Source organism: Ascaphus truei, chromosome 1, assembly GCF_040206685.1.
Source record: "Ascaphus truei isolate aAscTru1 chromosome 1, aAscTru1.hap1, whole genome shotgun sequence".
NCBI lineage: Eukaryota > Metazoa > Chordata > Amphibia > Anura > Ascaphidae > Ascaphus > Ascaphus truei.
The window spans coordinates 443,953,623-443,975,334 of NC_134483.1; the positions used below are offsets into that span (position 1 = coordinate 443,953,623).

Below are 21,712 nucleotides of genomic sequence, written 5' to 3' on the forward strand. Positions count from 1 at the left end.
ACAACTCTGTCAATCTCGAACATGGTAATTGTAAATGTAACATTTAGTAGTGATTAGATATTTAATTTCAGTTTCTAAAATTGATGATTGATAATCACTGATTTGGAGTCACTGAGCAGTCTCACAGACTTCAATGGAGCCCCACTGATAAAATATTTTCCAATAAAATGACATTAGTTACACCAACCTAATCTACCCCCTCCACGAAACGCGTCAGAGTATTGACCTGTATTGTTCTTTTTTGGCATTATGCCTATTAAATTACTTTATCTAGACCCGTGTCCTGTCCAGCCTTTTTTGCAGTGCTCCAACCCTGCTCTTCATCACCGGATACTACTACCAATCGGGATGGACGCACGCGGGACGGACAGACAAGAGGGGTGCATCTACCTCTCACCTGCATTTCTGTGATGTATGAGCCAGTGGGGTGTTTTGGCTTGTGGGAGTATGCTTGGGGTAGTAGGTGGAGGAAAGTGTTCACCGTGGGGATTCACCATATGATTGGCGAGTTGACGTACCCAGGATCATCATCAAGAAGGGCCCCGTGTTTATTCGGTGACGGAATCATCAGTTGCACACCACACAATATAGAGCCGTATTAAGGACTTTGCATTTATTATACCTCAGGGTCCGTTCTGCCTACTTACATTGTGGAATTCATCATTACAAGTGGATATATCTATTAACTGCTCGATACGTTAGAAGCACCCTTTCAGGACTTGTCCTATTTTTGTGGTGTGATTATTAGCTGGAAATCTCACCATCAATGAACACAATACTCCGCAAATCAGTTCACATCGTTACACTTTTCATTCCCAATAGAAGGAATTTTGTCAGAGGCAGCTTGCCCTCACTACAGATGGCCACCGAGCCCTCTGAGTGCTGAGAGACGCCTGACGTCACATGCTGCTGTGGAGCGATAGGCTGTTAGTCCATTTACCCGGAAGTGACGTCACCACACGCGGGGAGCCAACCGGTAAAGGCGCTTTTTGAGTAGGCGGTCTCCCAGGCAAGCGGTTTGAAGTGAAAGGCGCGCGCTTGTTCGGATCGGGTTTGAACGGCGCCGGAGAGTTTTCGAGTGTGGGGGAGTTCGGCGCGAGGACACCAGCACAGCGCGCAGGATGGCGGCCCAGATGATGCGCGAGGGGATCACCCTGAAGGGCAGCGCGGCGATCGTGTCCGAGTTCTTCTGTGAGAGCGGCGGGAATAACATGTTTTATGTGGGGGCGCTGAGCACTGTATGTGTTATTATTAGTGGGGCTGCGGGGGCGCTAAGCACTGTGTGTGTTATTATTAGTGGGGCTGCGGGGGCGCTGAGCACTGTGTGTTATTATTAGTGGGGCTGCGGGGGGCGCTGAGCACTGTATGTTATTATTAGTGGGGCTGCGGGGGCGCTGAGCACTGTCTGTTATTATTAGTGGGGCTGCGGGGGCGCTGAGCACTGTGTGTGTTATTATTAGTAGGGCTGCGGGGGCGCTGAGCACTGTATATGTTATTATTAGTGGGGCTGTGGGGGCGCTGAGCACTGTGTGTGTTATTATTAGTGGGGCTGCGGGGGCGCTGAGCACTGTGTGTGTTATTATTAGTGGGGCTGCGGGGGGCGCTGAGCACTGTGTGTGTTATTATTAGTGGGGCTGCGGGGGCGCTGAGCACTGTGTGTTATTATTAGTAGAGCTGCGGGGACGCTGAGCACTGTGTGTGTTATTATTAGTGGGTCTGTGGGGGCGCTGAGCACTGTTTGTGTTATTATTAGTGGGGCTGCGGGGGTGCTGAGCACTGTGTGTGTTATTATTAGTGGGGCTGCGGAGGGCGCTGAGCACTGTATGTTATTATTAGTGGGGCTGCGGGGGACGATGAGCACTGTGTGTGTTATTAGTTGGGCTGCGGGGGGCGCTGAGCACTGTGTGTTATTATTAGTGGGGCTGTGGGGGCGCTGAGCACTGTGTGTTATTATTAGTGGGGCTGCGGGGGGCGCTGAGCACTGTATGTTATTATTAGTGGGGCTGCGGGGGGCGCTGAGCACTGTATGTGTTATTATTAGTGGGGCTGCGGGGACACTGAGCACTTTGTGTTGTTATTAGTGGGGCTGCGGGGGCGCTGAGCACTGTATGTTATTAGTGGGGCTGCGGGGGCGCTGAGCACTGTGTGTTATTATTAGTGGGGCTGCGGGGGACGATGAGCACTGTATGTGTTATTATTAGTGGGGCTGCGGGGGACGATGAGCACTGTATGTGTTATTATTAGTGGGGCTGCGGGGGGCGCTGAGCACTGTGTGTTATTATTAGTGGGGCTGCGGGGGGCGCTGAGCACTGTATGTTATTATTAGTGGGGCTGCGGGGGGCGCTGAGCACTGTATGTGTTATTATTAGTGGGGCTGCGGGGACACTGAGCACTTTGTGTTATTATTAGTGGGGCTGCGGGGGGCGCTGAGCACTGTGTGTTGTTATTAGTGGGGCTGTGGGGGCGCTGAGCACTGTGTGTGTTATTATTAGTGGGGCTGCGGGGGGAGCTGAGCACTGTGTGTTGTTATTAGTGGGGCTGCGGGGGCGCTGAGCACTGTATGTTATTATTAGTGGGGCTGCGGGGGGAGCTGAGCACTGTATGTGTTATTATTAGTGGGGCTGCGGGGGTGCTGAGCACTGTGTGTGTTATTATTAGTGGGGCTGCGGGGGCGCTGAGCACTGTATGTTATTATTAGTGGGGCTGCGGGGGGCGCTGAGCACTGTGTGTGTTATTATTAGTGGGGCTGCGGGGGGCGCTGAGCACTGTGTGTGTTATTATTAGTTGGGCTGCGGGGGCGCTGAGCACTGTGTGTGTTATTATTAGTGGGGCTGTGGGGGCGCTGAGCACTGTGTGTGTTATTAGTGGGGCTGCGGGGGGCGCTGAGCACTGTGTGTTATTATTAGTGGGGCTGCGGGGGGCGCTGAGCACTGTATGTGTTATTATTAGTGGGGCTGCGGGGGGCGCTGAGCACTGTGTGTTATTAGTGGGGCTGCGGGGGCGCTGAGCACTGTATGTGTTATTATTAGTGGGGCTGCGGGGGGCGCTGAGCACTGTGTGTGTTATTATTAGTGGGGCTGTGGGGGCGCTGAGCACTGTATGTGTTATTATTAGTGGGGCTGCGGGGGTGCTGAGCACTGTGTGTTATTATTAGTGGGGCTGCGGGGGGCGCTGAGCACTGTGTGTGTTATTATTAGTGGGGCTGCGGGGGAGCTGAGCACTGTATGTGTTATTATTAGTGGGGCTGCGGGGGCGCTGAGCACTGTATGTGTTATTATTAGTGGGGCTGCGGGGGCGCTGAGCACTGTGTGTGTTATTATTAGTGGGGCTGTGGGGGCGCTGAGCACTGTGTGTGTTATTATTAGTGGGGCTGCGGGGGGCGCTGAGCACTGTGTGTTATTAGTGGGACTGCGGGGGCGCTGAGCACGGTATGTGTTATTATTAGTGGGGCTGCGGGGGGCGCTGAGCACTGTATGTTATTATTAGTGGGGCTGCGGGGGGCGCTGAGCACTGTATGTGTTATTATTAGTGGGGCTGCGGGGGGCGCTGAGCACTGTGTGTTATTAGTGGGGCTGCGGGGGCGCTGAGCACTGTATGTGTTATTATTAGTGGGGCTGCGGGGGGCGCTGAGCACTGTGTGTGTTATTATTAGTGGGGCTGTGGGGGCGCTGAGCACTGTGTGTTATTATTAGTGGGGCTGCGGGGGGCGCTGAGCACTGTGTGTTATTAGTGGGGCTGCGGGGGCGCTGAGCACTGTGTGTTATTATTAGTGGGGCTGCGGGGGCGCTGAGCACTGTATGTGTTATTATTAGTGGGGCTGTGGGGGCGCTGAGCACTGTGTGTGTTATTATTAGTGGGGCTGCGGGGGGCGCTGAGCACTGTGTTATTATTAGTGGGGCTGCGGGGGGCGCTGAGCACTGTGTGTGTTATTATTAGTGGGGCTGTGGGGGACACTGAGCACTGTGTGTGTTATTATTAGTGGGGCTGCGGGGGGCGCTGAGCACTGTGTGTGTTATTATTAGTGGGGCTGTGGGGGACACTGAGCACTGTGTGTGTTATTATTAGTGGGGCTGCGGGGGGCGCTGAGCACTGTGTGTGTTATTATTAGTGGGGCTGCGGGGGGCGCTGAGCACTGTATGTTATTATTAGTGGGGCTGCGGGGGCGCTGAGCACTATGTTATTATTAGTGGGGCTGCGGGGACACTGAGCACTGTGTGTGTTATTATTAGTGGGGCTGTGGGGGCGCTGAGCACTGTGTGTTATTATTAGTGGGGCTGTGGGGGCGCTGAGCACTGTGTGTGTTATTATTTGTGGGGCTGCGGGGGGCGCTGAGCACTGTGTGTGTTATTATTAGTGGGGCTGCGGGGGGCGCTGAGCACTGTGTGTTATTATTAGTAGGGCTGCGGGGGGCGCTGAGCACTGTGTGTTATTATTAGTTGGGCTGTGGGGGCGCTGAGCACTGTATGTTATTATTAGTGGGGCTGTGGGGGCGCTGAGCACTGTATGTTATTATTAGTGGGGCTGCGGGGGGCGCTGAGCACTGTATGTTATTATTAGTGGGGCTGTGGGGGGCGCTGAGCACTGTGTGTGTTATTATTAGTGGGGCTGCGGGGGCGCTGAGCACTGTATGTGTTATTAGTGGCGCTGCGGGGGGCGCTGAGCACTGTGTGTTATTATTAGTGGGGCTGTGGGGGCGCTGAGCACTGTGTGTTATTATTAGTGGGGCTGCGGGGGGCGCTGAGCACTGTGTGTGTTATTGTTAGTGGGGCTGCGGGGGGCGCTGAGCACTGTGTGTTATTATTAGTGGGGCTGCGGGGGCGCTGAGCACTGTGTGTGTTATTATTAGTGGGGCTGTGGGGGCGCTGAGCACTGTGTGTGTTATTATTAGTGGGGCTGTGGGGGAGCTGAGCACTGTATGTGTTATTATTAGTGGGGCTGTGGGGGCGCTGAGCACTGTATGTTATTATTAGTGGGGCTGTGGGGGCGCTGAGCACTGTATGTGTTATTAGTGGGGCTGTGGGGGCGGTGAGCACTGTGTGTGTTATTATTAGTGGGGCTGCGGGGGGCGCTGAGCACTGTGTGTGTTATTATTAGTGGGGCTGCGGGGGCACTGAGCACTGTATGTGTTATTAGTGGCGCTGCGGGGGGCGCTGAGCACTGTGTGTTATTATTAGTGGGGCTGTGGGGGCGCTGAGCACTGTATGTGTTATTATTAGTGGGGCTGCGGGGGGCGCTGAGCACTGTGTGTGTTATTATTAGTGGGGCTGCGGGGGGCGCTGAGCACTGTGTGTGTTATTATTAGTGGGGCTGCGGGGGGCGCTGAGCACTGTGTGTGTTTATTAGTGGGGCTGCGGGGGGCGCTGAGCACTGTGTGTTATTATTAGTGGGGCTGCGGGGGCGCTGAGCACCGTGTGTGTTATTATTAGTGGGGCTGTGGGGGCGCTGAGCACTGTGTGTGTTATTATTAGTGGGGCTGTGGGGGAGCTGAGCACTGTGTGTTATTATTAGTGGGGCTGCGGGGGCGCTGAGCACTGTATGTGTTATTATTAGTGGGGCTGTGGGGGCGCTGAGCACTGTATGTTATTATTAGTGGGGCTGCGGGGGCGCTGAGCACTGTATGTGTTATTATTAGTGGGGCTGTGGGGGCGCTGAGCACTGTGTGTTATTATTAGTGGGGCTGCGGGGGCGCTGAGCACTGTATGTGTTATTATTAGTGGGGCTGTGGGGGCGCTGAGCACTGTATGTTATTAGTGGGGCTGTGGGGGCGGTGAGCACTGTGTGTGTTATTATTAGTGGGGCTGCGGGGGAGATGAGCACTGTGTGTGTTATTATTAGTAGGGCTGCGGGGGCGCTGAGCACTGTGTGTTATTAGTGGGGCTGCGGGGGGCGCTGAGCACTGTGTGTGTTATTATTAGTGGGGCTGTGGGGGCGGTGAGCACTGTGTGTGTTATTATTAGTGGGGCTGTGGGGGCGGTGAGCACTGTGTGTGTTATTAGTGGGGCTGCGGGGGCGCTGAGCACTGTATGTGTTATTATTAGTGGGGCTGCGGGGACGCTGAGCACTGTATGTTATTAGTGGGGCTGCGGGGGCGCTGAGCACTGTATGTGTTATTATTAGTGGGGCTGCGGGGGCGCTGAGCACTGTGTGTGTTATTATTAGTGGGGCTGTGGGGGCGCTGAGCACTGTATGTGTTATTATTAGTGGGGCTGTGGGGGCGCTGAGCACTGTATGTGTTATTAGTGGGGCTGCGGGGGCGCTGAGCACTGTATGTTATTATTAGTGGGGCTGTGGGGGCGCTGAGCACTGTATGTGTTATTATTAGTGGGGCTGTGGGGGAGCTGAGCACTGTATGTGTTATTATTAGTGGGGCTGCGGGGGCGCTGAGCACTGTATGTTATTAGTGGGGCTGCGGGGGCGCTGAGCACTGTATGTGTTATTATTAGTGGGGCTGTGGGGGCGGTGAGCACTGTGTGTGTTATTATTAGTGGGGCTGCGGGGGAGATGAGCACTGTGTGTGTTATTATTAGTAGGGCTGCGGGGGTGCTGAGCACTGTGTGTGTTATTATTAGTGGGGCTGTGGGGGCGCTGAGCACTATGTGTTATTATTAGTGGGGCTGCGGGGGGCGCTGAGCACTGTGTGTTATTATTAGTGGGGCTGTGGGGGCGGTGAGCACTGTGTGTTATTAGTGGGGCTGCGGGGGCGCTGAGCACTGTATGTGTTATTATTAGTGGGGCTGCGGGGACGCTGAGCACTGTATGTTATTAGTGGGGCTGCGGGGGCGCTGAGCACTGTATGTGTTATTATTAGTGGGGCTGCGGGGGCGCTGAGCACTGTGTGTTATTATTAGTGGGGCTGCGGGGGCGCTGAGCACTGTATGTGTTATTATTAGTGGGGCTGCGGGGGCGCTGAGCACTGTATGTGTTATTAGTGGGGCTGCGGGGGCGCTGAGCACTGTGTGTGTTATTATTAGTGGGGCTGCGGGGGCGCTGAGCACTGTCTGTTATTATTAGTGGGGCTGCGGGGGCGCTGAGCACTGTATGTGTTATTATTAATGGGGCTGCGGGGGCGCTGAGCACTGTGTGTGTTATTATTAGTGGGGCTGCGGGGGCGCTGAGCACTGTATGTTATTATTAGTGGGGCTGCGGGGACACTGAGCACTGTGTGTGTTATTATTAGTGGGGCTGCGGGGGGCGCTGAGCACTGTGTGTTATTATTAGTGGGGCTGCGGGGGCGCTGAGCACTGTATGTTATTATTAGTGGGGCTGTGGGGGCGCTGAGCACTGTGTGTGTTATTATTAGTGGGGCTGCGGGGGCGCTGAGCACTGTGTGTTATTATTAGTGGGGCTGCGGGGGACGATGAGCACTGTATGTGTTATTATTAGTGGGGCTGCGGGGGGCGCTGAGCACTGTGTGTGTTATTATTAGTTGGGCTGCGGGGGGCGCTGAGCACTGTGTGTTATTATTAGTGGGGCTGTGGAGGCGCTGAGCACTGTGTGTTATTATTAGTGGGGCTGCGGGGGGCGCTGAGCACTGTATGTTATTATTAGTGGGGCTGCGGGGGGCGCTGAGCACTGTATGTGTTATTAGTGGGGCTGCGGGGACACTGAGCACTTTGTGTTATTATTAGTGGGGCTGCGGGGGGCGCTGAGCACTGTGTGTTATTATTAGTGGGGCTGCGGAGGGCGCTGAGCACTGTGTGTGTTATTAGTGGGGCTGCGGGGGGCGCTGAGCACTGTGTGTGTTATTATTAGTGGGGCTGCGGGGGGTGCTGAGCACTGTGTGTTATTATTAGTGGGGCTGCGGGGGGCGCTGAGCACTGTGTGTGTTATTATTAGTGGGGCTGCGGGGGGCGCTGAGCACTGTATGTTATTATTAGTGGGGCTGCGGGGGTGCTGAGCACTGTATGTGTTATTATTAGTGGGGCTGCGGGGGCGCTGAGCACTGTATGTGTTATTATTAGTGGGGCTGTGGGGGCGCTGAGCACTGTATGTGTTATTATTAGTGGGGCTGTGGGGGCGGTGAGCACTGTGTGTGTTATTATTAGTGGGGCTGTGGGGGCGCTGAGCACTGTATGTGTTATTATTAGTTGGGCTGCGGGGGGCGCTGAGCACTGTGTGTGTTATTAGTGGGGCTGCGGGGGGCGCTGAGCACTGTGTGTTATTATTAGTGGGGCTGCGGGGGCACTGAGCACTGTGTATGTTATTAGTGGGGCTGCGGGGGGCGCTGAGCACTGTGTGTTATTATTAGTGGGGCTGCGGGGGGCGCTGAGCACTGTGTGTGTTATTATTAGTGGGGCTGCGGGGGGCGCTGAGCACTGTGTGTGTTATTATTAGTGGGGCTGTGGGGGCGCTGAGCACTGTGTGTGTTATTATTAGTGGGGCTGTGGGGGAGCTGAGCACTGTATGTGTTATTATTAGTGGGGCTGTGGGGGCGCTGAGCACTGTATGTTATTATTAGTGGGGCTGTGGGGGCGCTGAGCACTGTATGTGTTATTAGTGGGGCTGTGGGGGCGGTGAGCACTGTGTGTGTTATTATTAGTGGGGCTGCGGGGGGCGCTGAGCACTGTGTGTGTTATTATTAGTGGGGCTGCGGGGGCACTGAGCACTGTATGTGTTATTAGTGGCGCTGCGGGGGGCGCTGAGCACTGTATGTGTTATTATTAGTGGGGCTGCGGGGGGCGCTGAGCACTGTGTGTGTTATTATTAGTGGGGCTGCGGGGGGCGCTGAGCACTGTGTGTGTTTATTAGTGGGGCTGCGGGGGGCGCTGAGCACTGTGTGTTATTATTAGTGGGGCTGCGGGGGCGCTGAGCACTGTGTGTGTTATTATTAGTGGGGCTGTGGGGGCGCTGAGCACTGTGTGTGTTATTATTAGTGGGGCTGTGGGGGAGCTGAGCACTGTGTGTTATTATTAGTGGGGCTGCGGGGGCGCTGAGCACTGTATGTGTTATTATTAGTGGGGCTGTGGGGGCGCTGAGCACTGTATGTTATTATTAGTGGGGCTGCGGGGGCGCTGAGCACTGTATGTGTTATTATTAGTGGGGCTGTGGGGGCGCTGAGCACTGTGTGTTTTTATTAGTGGGGCTGCGGGGGAGCTGAGCACTGTATGTGTTATTATTAGTGGGGCTGTGGGGGCGCTGAGCACTGTATGTTATTATTAGTGGGGCTGTGGGGGCGGTGAGCACTGTGTGTGTTATTATTAGTGGGGCTGCGGGGGAGATGAGCACTGTGTGTGTTATTATTAGTAGGGCTGCGGGGGTGCTGAGCACTGTGTGTGTTATTATTAGTGGGGCTGTGGGGGCGCTGAGCACTGTGTGTTATTAGTGGGGCTGCGGGGGGCGCTGAGCACTGTGTGTGTTATTATTAGTGGGGCTGTGGGGGCGGTGAGCACTGTGTGTGTTATTAGTGGGGCTGCGGGGGCGCTGAGCACTGTATGTGTTATTATTAGTGGGGCTGCGGGGACGCTGAGCACTGTATGTTATTAGTGGGGCTGCGGGGGCGCTGAGCACTGTATGTGTTATTATTAGTGGGGCTGCGGGGGCGCTGAGCACTGTGTGTGTTATTATTAGTGGGGCTGTGGGGGCGCTGAGCACTGTATGTGTTATTATTAGTGGGGCTGTGGGGGCGCTGAGCACTGTATGTGTTATTAGTGGGGCTGCGGGGGCGCTGAGCACTGTATGTTATTATTAGTGGGGCTGTGGGGGCGCTGAGCACTGTATGTGTTATTATTAGTGGGGCTGCGGGGACGCTGAGCACTGTATGTTATTAGTGGGGCTGCGGGGGCGCTGAGCACTGTATGTGTTATTATTAGTGGGGCTGCGGGGGCGCTGAGCACTGTGTGTTATTAGTGGGGCTGCGGGGGCGCTGAGCACTGTATGTGTTATTATTAGTGGGGCTGCGGGGGCGCTGAGCACTGTGTGTGTTATTATTAGTGGGGCTGCGGGGGCGCTGAGCACTGTCTGTTATTATTAGTGGGGCTGCGGGGGCGCTGAGCACTGTATGTGTTATTATTAGTGGGGCTGCGGGGGCGCTGAGCACTGTGTGTGTTATTATTAGTGGGGCTGCGGGGGCGCTGAGCACTGTATGTTATTATTAGTGGGGCTGCGGGGACACTGAGCACTGTGTGTGTTATTATTAGTGGGGCTGCGGGGGGCGCTGAGCACTGTATGTTATTATTAGTGGGGCTGTGGGGGCGCTGAGCACTGTGTGTGTTATTATTAGTGGGGCTGCGGGGGCGCTGAGCACTGTGTGTTATTATTAGTGGGGCTGCGGGGGACGATGAGCACTGTATGTGTTATTATTAGTGGGGCTGCGGGGGGCGCTGAGCACTGTGTGTGTTATTATTAGTTTGGCTGCGGGGGGCGCTGAGCACTGTGTGTTATTATTAGTGGGGCTGCGGGGGGCGCTGAGCACTGTATGTTATTATTAGTGGGGCTGCGGGGGGCGCTGAGCACTGTATGTGTTATTAGTGGGGCTGCGGGGACACTGAGCACTTTGTGTTATTATTAGTGGGGCTGCGGGGGGCGCTGAGCACTGTGTGTTATTATTAGTGGGGCTGCGGAGGGCGCTGAGCACTGTGTGTGTTATTAGTGGGGCTGCGGGGGGCGCTGAGCACTGTGTGTGTTATTATTAGTGGGGCTGCGGGGGGTGCTGAGCACTGTGGGTTATTATTAGTGGGGCTGCGGGGGGCGCTGAGCACTGTGTGTGTTATTATTAGTGGGGCTGCGGGGGGCGCTGAGCACTGTATGTTATTATTAGTGGTGCTGCGGGGGTGCTGAGCACTGTGTGTGTTATTATTAGTGGGGCTGCGGGGGGCGCTGAGCACTGTGTATGTTATTATTAGTGGGGCTGCGGGGGACGCTGAGCACTGTATGTGTTATTATTAGTGGGGCTGCGGGGGTGCTGAGCACTGTATGTGTTATTATTAGTGGGGCTGTGGGGGCGCTGAGCACTGTATGTGTTATTATTAGTGGGGCTGTGGGGGTGGTGAGCACTGTGTGTGTTATTATTAGTGGGGCTGTGGGGGCGCTGAGCACTGTATGTGTTATTATTAGTTGGGCTGCGGGGGGCGCTGAGCACTGTGTGTGTTATTAGTGGGGCTGCGGGGGGCGCTGAGCACTGTGTGTTATTATTAGTGGGGCTGCGGGGGCACTGAGCACTGTGTATGTTATTAGTGGGGCTGCGGGGGGCGCTGAGCACTGTGTGTGTTATTATTAGTGGGGCTGCGGGGGGCGCTGAGCACTGTGTGTGTTATTATTAGTGGGGCTGCGGGGGCGCTGAGCACTGTGTGTTATTATTAGTGGGGCTGCGGGGGCGCTGAGCACTGTGTGTTATTAGTGGGGCTGCGGGGGGCGCTGAGCACTGTATGTTATTAGTGGGGCTGCGGGGGCGCTGAGCACTGTGTGTGTTATTATTAGTGGGGCTGCGGGGGGCGCTGAGCACTGTGTGTTATTATTAATGGGGCTGCGGGGTCGCTGAGCACTGTGTATGTTATTATTAGTGGGGCTGCGGGGGACGCTGAGCACTGTGTGTGTTATTATTAGTGGGGCTGTGGGGGGCGCTGAGCACTGTGTGTTATTATTAGTGGGGCTGTGGGGGCGCTGAGCACTGTGTTATTAGTGGGGCTGCGGGGGCGCTGAGCACTGTGTTATTAGTGGGGCTGCGGGGGTGCTGAGCACTGTGTGTGTTATTATTAGTGGGGCTGTGGGGGGCGCTGAGCACTGTGTGTGTTATTATTAGTGGGGCTGTGGGGGCGCTGAGCACTGTGTGTGTTATTATTAGTGGGGCTGCGGGGGGCGCTGAGCACTGTATGTGTTATTATTAGGGGGGCGCTGAGCACTGTGTGTGTTATTATTAGTGGGGCTGCGGGGGCGCTGAGCACTGTATGTTATTATTAGTGGGGCTGCGGGGGGCGCTGAGCACTGTGTGTTATTATTAGTGGGGCTGCGGGGGTGCTGAGCACTGTGTGTTATTATTAGTGGGGCTGCGGGGGTGCTGAGCACTGTGTGTTATTATTAGTGGGGCTGTGGGGGCGCTGAGCACTGTGTGTTATTAGTGGGGCTGCGGGGGCGCTGAGCACTGTATGTTATTAGTGGGGCTGCGGGGGACGCTGAGCACTGTATGTGTTATTATTAGTGGGGCTGTGGGGGCGCTGAGCACTGTGTGTGTTATTAATAGTGGGGCTGTGGCGGCGCTGAGCACTGTATGTGTTATTATTAGTGGGGCTGCGGGGGCGCTGAGCACTGTATGTTATTAGTGGGGCTGCGGGGGGCGCTGAGCACTGTGTGTTATTATTAGTGGGGCTGCGGGGGCGCTGAGCACTGTGTGTTATTATTAGTGGGGCTGCGGGGACACTGAGCACTTTGTGTTATTATTAGTGGTGCAGCAGGGGGGCGCTGAGGACTGCATGTTATTATTGGTGGTGCAGCGGGGGGGCGCTGAGGACTGCATGTGTTATGTGGTGTAAATATTCATGGGTGTTATTTACTTGTAATGTTTTTGTGTGGGTCATGGTAGTGTCACTGGTAATCTATGCATTAATACGCTTTTGTTGTTGGTGTGTATTTCTGCAGCTAGCAGCAGTATAACTTTGCACGTGCTTACACTGTGAGCCGGCTATGTCTGTCAGTGTGGACATTGGGCCCTTCTGTTTAATACACATTTTATGATCTCTGGACGGTATAACATTTCTCTTGATGTTTTTGTTGCTGCAGAACAGAAAATGAGCTGCAATCTCCTCGGGCGGCGGAGGTGTTTAAAACTTTTTAGGCTAATTATTAGGAACCCCCTCCAAGTAGAAATGTGTTTCTCTTTCACCCATTCAATTTACACCTTGATGTCCACGTATAACAATTTGTGCATTGTTGTAAAAATGTTTTCCCTGCCAATGCTCCAACTCTTTCGCAGACAATGAATGAAATCAAAACTTTCAAAACCACGTCATTGCTTTAATACGGTAACCCATTGAGATCAATAAGTCCTAATTTCTGTCAGCATTTTGATTTTCAATATGAACCAGTATAAGGGGTCATGTGCAGGATTTTGCTGTGCATTGTCTTAACACGGGAATTTAAATTAGACCCAAAATGTATCGTCGTTGTATAGGTGAAAGTCATTAAGTGGTTTTTTGGCATGAGCTCACTAAATGCATTTCCTGACTTGGAATTTCTTTTTCTATTGAAAAACTCAGACACCTAATCTTCAGAATTTGTCATATCAAAATACTGTCCTTTTGTAAATACAGCATTTTTTATGTCAAATAACATTTAATCGCCTTTTCCTCAGTACGCAAAGAATGTAGTTAATGACTTTTACCTCAACAATGACATAGACCTTTTTGTATGTATGTAAAAATGTGCCTTCGGATAACTGATGATAAAACATTTTTAATGTGCCTGAGGTATATTTTGTTCTTATAACACATATTTATTTTTTCCCCCCTCAAAGCTTATGGAATAAACAGTATTTTATACCAGCGTGGGATTTATCCAGCGGAAACCTTCACACGTGTCCAGAAGTACGGCCTCACTCTGCTTGTCACTACAGATCCGCAGCTGAAGGATTACTTGAACAATGTGGTGGAGCAGCTTAAAGGTGCTCAAACTCCATCCTCATTCAGTCATGGAGAGATAAAGACCTGTTTCGGCTGATCTGTTTGTTGCACAGAGTGGACACGGGCCTTTGTTCTTGCACGAGGAATACAAGCTTTGTTTTTCTTTGCTTGGTTTGTGGGTAATAAGCAGTGAAATAGCAAAAACGCAGCATACAGCATGTAGTATTGTAACGTGCAACTGCTGACCAATTCAACAGAAAATTGGCCCAGCGTCTGGAGGCCTGCAAAGTTTATTTGTGAGACCACATCTTTCCTGCGCTACTTAATGAACTTTCAATGACCCGGTTCTCTATCGTTGGGTAGCATGGGGTTAAGGTGACATACTAATAAGTGATTTACTTCCTATGTGTTTCAGATTGGTTGCACCGATGCCAGGTGCAGAAGTTGGTGGTGGTGATCACAAGTGTCGACAGTAATGAAATTCTTGAGCGCTGGCAGTTTGACATCGAGTGTGACAAGACTATAAAGGATGATGGGTGAGAGCTCGCCTCTACCTTTCCTATACAATAAGAGCAGCGCTTGTAGAATATAGTATTATATCGGTTGTTTGATATATCCAGTAAAAGTGGAAATATGCCCAGTGAACATCATAGGCACATATATTGTAGATATGGTCTTAACAAAATTAAAACAGGGTAGGTTTTTTTTTTTTTTGGTAATATGATTAAAGGGGCAATTCCTCCTAGGACTGAAGTGAACTAATTCCATTGACCTGTTTGAGGTCCCATCTGGGTGACTTGAAGCCATTTTTTTTTTTACTGAAATCGGAAACCTAGAAGTGCTTTTTTGAAGTATTGAAGCAGGAGGTCTTTGCAGCTGAACCCCATTAATTTCGGCTCCGGGTTCCCCCTGCTTCCAGAGATACCTCCGTAGGGGGTGCCAGTATCTCCTGCCGTTTAAAGTCCCCGGTCACACGGCCAATAGGAAGCCACACCAGATGACGTTACAGCCTGCAGGGCCCTGCGAGCTTTGAAAATCCGCCATGATGTCAACCCTGGAGTGGTTACTGGCACCAACTATGGAAGCAAGTATCTCCAAAAGCAGGCGGTCCCCGGAGCTGAAATGAACGGAGTTCATCTCTGGAGACCCCCTGCTTCAATCCTGGGAAGAAAAAAAATGTGGCGTAGATTGCCGCTTTAATATTTGAGGTTTGATCTCTTTACTCCCTGTGTTGTGTGTTCAAAAATAAATGGCTTTAATTTTCTCGGCAGTTTTGAGGTCTACTAATTAACTAAACAAGAGGGTCATATTCATTAAGGTTTTGTGAGGGCAAAAAAATAAATAAAATAGAATTAAAAAAATTAGTTAACAGGTTAAAACGAAGTGAAAAAAACGTATACTGCTGTATACTGCTGTGATGTTTAAAAATAAAATAAAAAATTAATTTAAAAAAAAAAAAACCATGCAGGGGGAACTGAACTTTCTATATTGCTTGGAACATAAATTTGTGCGCTCAAAGAATTGTGGGGGGGAGGGGGGATATGTTATCTAGGTTGGTGCAAGGTGAATAGTAAACAAAACAATCACTAATTTAAAAAATATTTTTAGCAATGCTCGTAAGGTGGCGTTTATGCTGCAGCTTAGTGCGGTCAGCACAATCAATGTGAATCTGTTTGGGCACGTTAGCTCGCTGGCGCTAGGCACTTGCTGAGACAGATACAATTGTGTTTGAGGCACGCTGAAAGGACACATGACCTCAGCCAATCAGCGGCAGTCACTGCAAGTTGGCCTCAACCCCCCTGCTCACGCCGAATGCTCATGCATGAGCGCGGTCAGCGGCACGGGGGAAGCAGCCCGAGTCTCCTTTAATGTGAGGATAATTATTTTGAATAACATTAACAAGCGCTTGTAGGAAGAGGTCAGTGCTGTTATGTTCTTAAATCCATGCCCGTTTGTGCTTACATCTGTCCAACATTAACAAATTTTAAGTTCAGAAATATAAAACTTTGGAGAACTTAGTCCACACAGTAATTTTCCGAACTGTTCAATGTACACCAACCTCTTTTCCTGCTCTTCTTGCATATTCTGCACCTTTCCAGGGGGTTTTCAGTCCTAAATCTAATATAAAGAAAGAGCAGGCACAAATGCTGATTTAAGTACTTTTTTAATTCAGATCCTTTTTAGAAGTATAATACTCTCTCAAATTTAAAGGGCAAGTAGGCTCATCAGATCAGTGTTGTCCCTCAAGATCTCTTATCTCCCACATTGGATTACAAAAGGGCATAGTTGAAGGAACTCTAGTAGGATTTTCTCCAGATGGATTCCTGGTTATACATGCATAAGTGTCTCTCCGTGTCTGTGCTGGTTTGACCGCGTCTGTCGTCACTTCCAGTTCGGCTCTTCACTTGACTTCCGGTCCGCAATTCCACCCAGTGCTCGTGTCCAGTAGCCCAACGCATTCCATTAAAGCTCACGCCTTCAGAGCATGGTTACTGACGTGTTCCTCCCTTTTGTATACAGACTGCTGTGTGCATTTATTTCAGTACGTTCAAAATATAAAAAGGAAGGAATCCCAGCCCCAAAGACACCCATTGTTTATTCTATTAAATTAATGTATATAACGAGCATACAAATATAGCAATAGTTGCAAGGTAACATGTTTTTCTGTAACTCCTTAAGATTATGATTTTGTTTTTTTTTTGTGGCTTGTTACTTTGCAACTGTTCCAATAGTTGTTTACTAGTTATATTCATTGGTCTTAATGGCAGAACTGTGTAATGATTGGATGATGTCTTTGTGGCTGGGATTCCCTTTTTTTTTTTTTTTTTTTTTTTTATTATATATTTTTTAAGTATTAAAATACATTCCGGTGTTTCAGTATGTATGTAAAGAATGGGAGGACATTTCAGTAATTCCCCTCCCTCCCCCCATGAAGTCGCTTTTATGAAATGTGTTGGGCTACGAAACGGGAGCACTGGGTGAAGTTGCAGACTGGAGGTCAAACAGAACGCCAAACTGGGAGCGGCGACAGATGACGACTAGCTCGGCGCACACACACTGAGTTTACCTCGCATTAGAACAGTCTGACGCTCTGAGCGTTGTTTTTGGTTTTTTTTTGCGTTTTGTAAAATGTAAGTGCAATTGAGAATCATGTTCTTTTGTAATACATTTTAAAAGAATTGCCCTCTTACTTTTACATATTATGAGGAATCCACCTGGAGAAAATTCTTTTAGAGGAGTTTTCTTTTTGGAAGAGATCCAATGAGGGAGACGGCAACCACTGATATGATGAGCCTTCTTGCCACTCTTCATTTGATTCTATTATATTCTTTTTTCTTTTTTTTATTGAAGTGGCTGTAATTGACGATTGGACTTTTATGCTTTCATTTTTTATATGCCTATCATATCTGTTTTGTTTGGTGGGGGGCAGGGGGGAAAGAGACATTGTTGAAACACAAAGGTAAGTAGCTGCTCATTGTGGGACGGAGTATGCTTTCGGATGGAGTATGGTCTAGCTGCAAATCTGATCCCATGCTTATGATTTACTATAACAAAGTTAATCTTCGACTGTGGCTGCTTACACTTTTTAGATCTTGAATGAATATGTTCTGAAGAGGTAGAGTGGCCAAAAACTGTTCAAGTAGTGACAGTTGTCGGACGATCACAATGCGATCGACCTTTACAGCATACTGAATCATGTCTTGGTAGTTTTAATGGAGCAATTCATACAAAAAAATCTCCCCCCTTGGTGGGAAGAAAGGGTGTCTCTGTAGATTAACTAATTTCAACTCCGGGGACCCCCTGCTTCAAACCTTGGTTTAAACAAAAAAACAGCAGAACCTATGCGTAACCTTAAGAACATTGCTAATCAGTAAGACTGTTTTTTACTCTTTTTCAAAGAAGATTACACACTATTTTTCCTGTCTGTATTTCAGTGGTGACTTGCCGCAGGTTTACCAGCTCCTACTGAGCTCATCCAAACTTGGATTGCAAAGGAGAGCATGTTGACTGCCAACCAATTGATTTAGTGCTTAAAATCTGTATCCCTTGTGTTCAGCAAGCTTTGCAATAGTGTGTTTTTAATGGTTAAAATAGATTTGAGTGGAACAACAATCTGTCTTGTTTGTATAAACAAACTGTTATAGGAATGAATAATGGTCTACTGAATTGTGTGCTGATTCAGCCCTGATGTACTCTTGCTGAGTATTAAAGGCGTAGTTCCCACTAAGTAAAATCATTGGACAATATCTGATTATCTGCATTATCTTTTTTCAGTGTTGTAAGAGAGAAGTCACAAAAGGCTATTCAAGAAGAGATCCGATCTGTTATCAGACAAATTACTGCATCAGTAACCTTCCTACCTTTACTGGAATCGGCCTGTGAGTATATGATTGCAAGGACTGAAGCAAATATCAAGGGATGTGCAAACCTTTTGGAAAGGCAATTCGGAAGGTTACTTGTATGGTAGGGAACTTTCAAACTGCACTATGGAACAACACCAGGCATACCTGTTAATTCTGCTATTTCTCACATTTGCCAGACGCGGGAGCGAAGGTCACGTTGCAGAAATGTTTCATGCATCTTTCAAAGGAGTAGTGTATCCTGGGTGTCACTAGGATCATTAACCATAATTTCTGTCTGATACATGACATTTAGTACTGCTTTTTATTCGATGATTCTCATTAGGATGATAATTGTTGGGGAGAAATTAGTTCCTACTTTTCCAGTAGGACTTTACACAACCATTTCGTTTTAAGATATACTGTACCCCCTTCAATCAGGCAGTCAGTGGTCAAAAAATGTTCCAGCCTCTATCAATGTGTTTCATAGATTATGTAACCCTTCCAGTGGAAATGTTACTTAAGTCCTGTGACATCTTTATCAGAGCTTTATTTTCAGTCGATTGTAATTCAGATCTTCACTTCACTACCCTGCACAATTATTGGTTGGCTTATTACTTTACGGATTGTAGTAAGACTTAACATCTTTCCTGCCGCGGCCGCATGCAGTCAACGGCGGTTGCGGCACAGTGATTAACACTGCGCAGCATCTCATTCAGAAGCATTGACCCCGCTGCGCAGTCGCAGCAGACTTTTGCTTGTTTGTTCATGACGCTGGGGAAAGTAAGTCTTCTACATCTGTTCATTACAAGAGAAAATGTGAATGAAATGGTTTTGGATGCTGTTATCACAAGATTAGGAGCGGATTGTACAAAATAAACTTGTCTGTTTTTTATCATCTGTTCAAAGGTAATCTATTTATTTAACGTAAAAAAAACTAATGCGTTTCTTGTTAGGTTGAATCGCCCTTGCATATGGGCAAATGCATGTACTGTACATAGGCTGAGAAAATTAAAGTGGTGTTTTTAATAGTTTAATCTAAATTTGGTCCCTTTAACAAAAAAGCCTGTAAATTTCTCATTGTTTTTATTTCCACGTCTGAATTAATTATTTAATGTATGCTCCTCAATAAGGTATTCAAATGAATGCACACCTTCAAGATATCAAACTATAGACAGACTAAGGGGGTGAGGGAGGGAGATATTAAGGCACTTGATTACCCTAAATGCTTATTTGTTTTTGTTTATTATAACTGACCAAGGCATATTTGTTTTTCAAATGTAGGTGCGTTTGACTTGCTTATTTATACAGACAAAGATTTGGACGTACCGGAGAAGTGGGAGGAATCTGGTCCTCAATTTGTTGCCAACTCTGAAGAGGTCCGTCTTCGTTCCTTCACGACGACTATTCACAAAGTAAACAGCATGGTGGCATACAAAAAAATGGATTCGTATTGACTGCTATTCCTTTTTATTGGTGTACAGAGCTGTTTTTTACATATGCTGCAGATGTATTGATACAGCTATTTTTACTGTATTTGTCCTTCAACTGGATTTGATGCAACATGGCAGACATTTTGTTTTTCCTAGGCGGCGTCTGTGGGCTTTTAAGCATCTGCTGTATTTACTAGCTCGTTAATGTCAGAAATGTAAGGTCTGTTAGAAGGGCGGTAGACTGCAACTTGTGCTCTGGACTGTGAATTTATTATTATTATTTTTTCTATTTTGCTCTACTCACTGATGCTTAATTCCTAATCCTGGCTATCTTGTTCATTTAATTAAGGAGATTCAATTTCTACCAAACTGCAATAGTTCTCTCTAAGCATGGTTTTGTGCCTTCAGCAGACTAAACTGTTTGTGATCATCATACAGCAATATTGTATGTACGTATACCTTGTGATACAAGCAGTATACAATACAGTGCCTTTTGACAAAAAAATGGTAGGTGAAAGTTTGTCTAATGTTTGTTATTTTTATACAATAAAGTTTTAAATGTATTGTGAGCGTTTTTTGTTCCCACCCTCCGACTTTTTAGCAACTTGATAAGATTGGAGTAAATCCCTCATTCAGAGGCCCTAATGAAAAATTAATTTGTGCTTATTTTCCAAATAAAATGGGTTAAATCTTTGCTTTGCTTACCATTGTTTAAAGATCTTCAAAATATTTTGATGGGCGGTTGCATCAGAAAATCACGCCACAACTTACTTTTTTTCTCCTCTCAATGTTCATCCTCTATTGCGACCGTTAACAGTGGCAGAAACCAAAAACTACATTTTGCGGTCCACACCTTCCTTCCTCAGGAAAAATGAAAAATGTCCAGTTTGACGTGGTTTCCTGATATGACAGTCAACACAAACTATTTTGAAGAGCTGCCAGTGAAAGTGCCATCACTGCCCATTTGGGCTGATCTGCATGGAACAACGATGGTCGCCAATTCAATTGTTAAGTGATATATTTTGTAAGTGTACTGGGAAGCAACAAGTTGTGGTTATAATTGTTTAAGGAAGCACGATTGATTGCTAAATTATTCAGGGCTTGTTGTTGAGTAACATGTGGGGGTGGGGAGGAGCTCCATTGTGATTTCTTGTAGGTGTCCAAAAAGTAACATTAGTCAGTCCTGCAGTAGCCTCCTTTTTAGAGTGGTTAACATTCCATCTACTAAGAATGAAGATGCATCCTTCTCCGGGCTTAAAGCAGAATTACAAACATCCTCTTTTTTTTTTTTTTTTTTTAATATGCATATCAGTTCTATAGAATTAGATAATGATGCATTAAAAAAAAATCCCAACTATAAGATGTAAGGGCTGATATTCATTGTGTAGCGTTTTGTTCCTGCTTTTATAGGCGCACATGATTCACAATGTAGCCAAGAAAGTCATTCAATCTGTGTTAGCAGCGTGCACTGTTGAATAAGTTAAGAGACGGCCTTGCTCTCTTAATAGAATCAAAAGATAAATATGTATCACACAAACCCCCAGAGCGGAGTAGAAGAGGCAGCACATCGCAGGTAAGTTAACAAATGAGTGTATAGTATTGGACAAAACAGTTTCAGTTCTAAAATAAGTCACACTGGTTTTAAGGTTTTATTTTAGGACTGATGCATTTGATTTTTTTGTGCAATACACTTTAATTTGTTAACTTGCATGTGCTGCCTCTTCTACTCTGATCCGTGGGTTTGGGTGAAGTATTTTATTTGATTCTTATACTTGGCATATAGGGACATTATTTAGAATAGGTTTGCCTGCTGCTTTTGTAAATTAGCCTATCAACTTTTTTTTTGAGTGCCCTCATTTTTGGGGATTTTGGGATTTTGGGATTTTGTGTATTGGGTGAATGCTCACTTGGTGCCTTATGTAGAGGAGTGGGACAATGAGGCTAATTCTTAACACCGTGTGTGTCCAGAACCCACCACGTGTGTCAAAAGGAGTGCTACGGAGTGTGGCCAAATGTATACAACAAAAGGCAAAAATACCTAATGCTACATCAAATGTTAGTATTTTCATGAGTAAGGGTCATTTAGTTAAACCTTTTTGGCCAAAGTGTTCTAAGCCTGCAGCCACGTCACGGCATGACAAGTATGCAGGTCCTAACACTACCTGTGAAATTCTCGTTTACCTCAGTGGAGGGAGAATGGCCTCAATGGACCTATCCTGCACAAGTACTTGGAAAAACCTGCTACTTAGGTGGGGTGCCTTTTTTTTTATATATATATATATATATATATATATATATATATTTATTTTTTTTTTTCATTTTATTGGGGTATTTCACCCCACCCCATATATTTATTATTGTGTTAGTGACTAAACAATTGGTTGAAACT

General features: G+C 48.1%; 1 protein-coding gene across 2 annotated transcripts; it reads left to right on the plus strand.

The window, feature by feature from the left end:
- The first annotated feature begins 438 nt into the window (after positions 1 to 438).
- Positions 439 to 19,886, plus strand: MAD2L1 (mitotic arrest deficient 2 like 1). 2 transcript variants are annotated; one of them, XM_075616203.1, is made up of 5 exons: positions 439 to 976; positions 13,445 to 13,591; positions 13,966 to 14,086; positions 17,826 to 17,929; positions 19,175 to 19,886. In XM_075616203.1, the coding sequence occupies exons 1-5, from the start codon at positions 904 to 906 to the stop codon at positions 19,345 to 19,347; spliced, it is 618 nt and encodes a 205-aa protein (XP_075472318.1). In that variant the 5' UTR covers positions 439 to 903; the 3' UTR covers positions 19,348 to 19,886. The 2 variants fall into 2 exon arrangements, with proteins under 2 accessions (XP_075472318.1, XP_075472328.1); XM_075616213.1 differs by lacking the exon at positions 439 to 976 and adding an exon at positions 983 to 1,191.
- The last annotated feature ends 1,826 nt before the right edge of the window (positions 19,887 to 21,712 follow it).

What these genes read in the sequence shown, in the direction of transcription:
- MAD2L1 (XM_075616203.1), top strand. Translation starts at nt 904, where the DNA reads ATGCTGCTGTGGAGCGATAGGCTGTTAGTCCATTTACCCGGAAGTGAC. An exon ending in CACACGCGGGGAGCCAACCG is followed by an intron (nt 977 to 13,444) that starts GTAAAGGCGCTT and finishes CCCCCCTCAAAG; the next exon opens with CTTATGGAATAAACAGTATT. An exon ending in TGTGGTGGAGCAGCTTAAAG is followed by an intron (nt 13,592 to 13,965) that starts GTGCTCAAACTC and finishes TATGTGTTTCAG; the next exon opens with ATTGGTTGCACCGATGCCAG.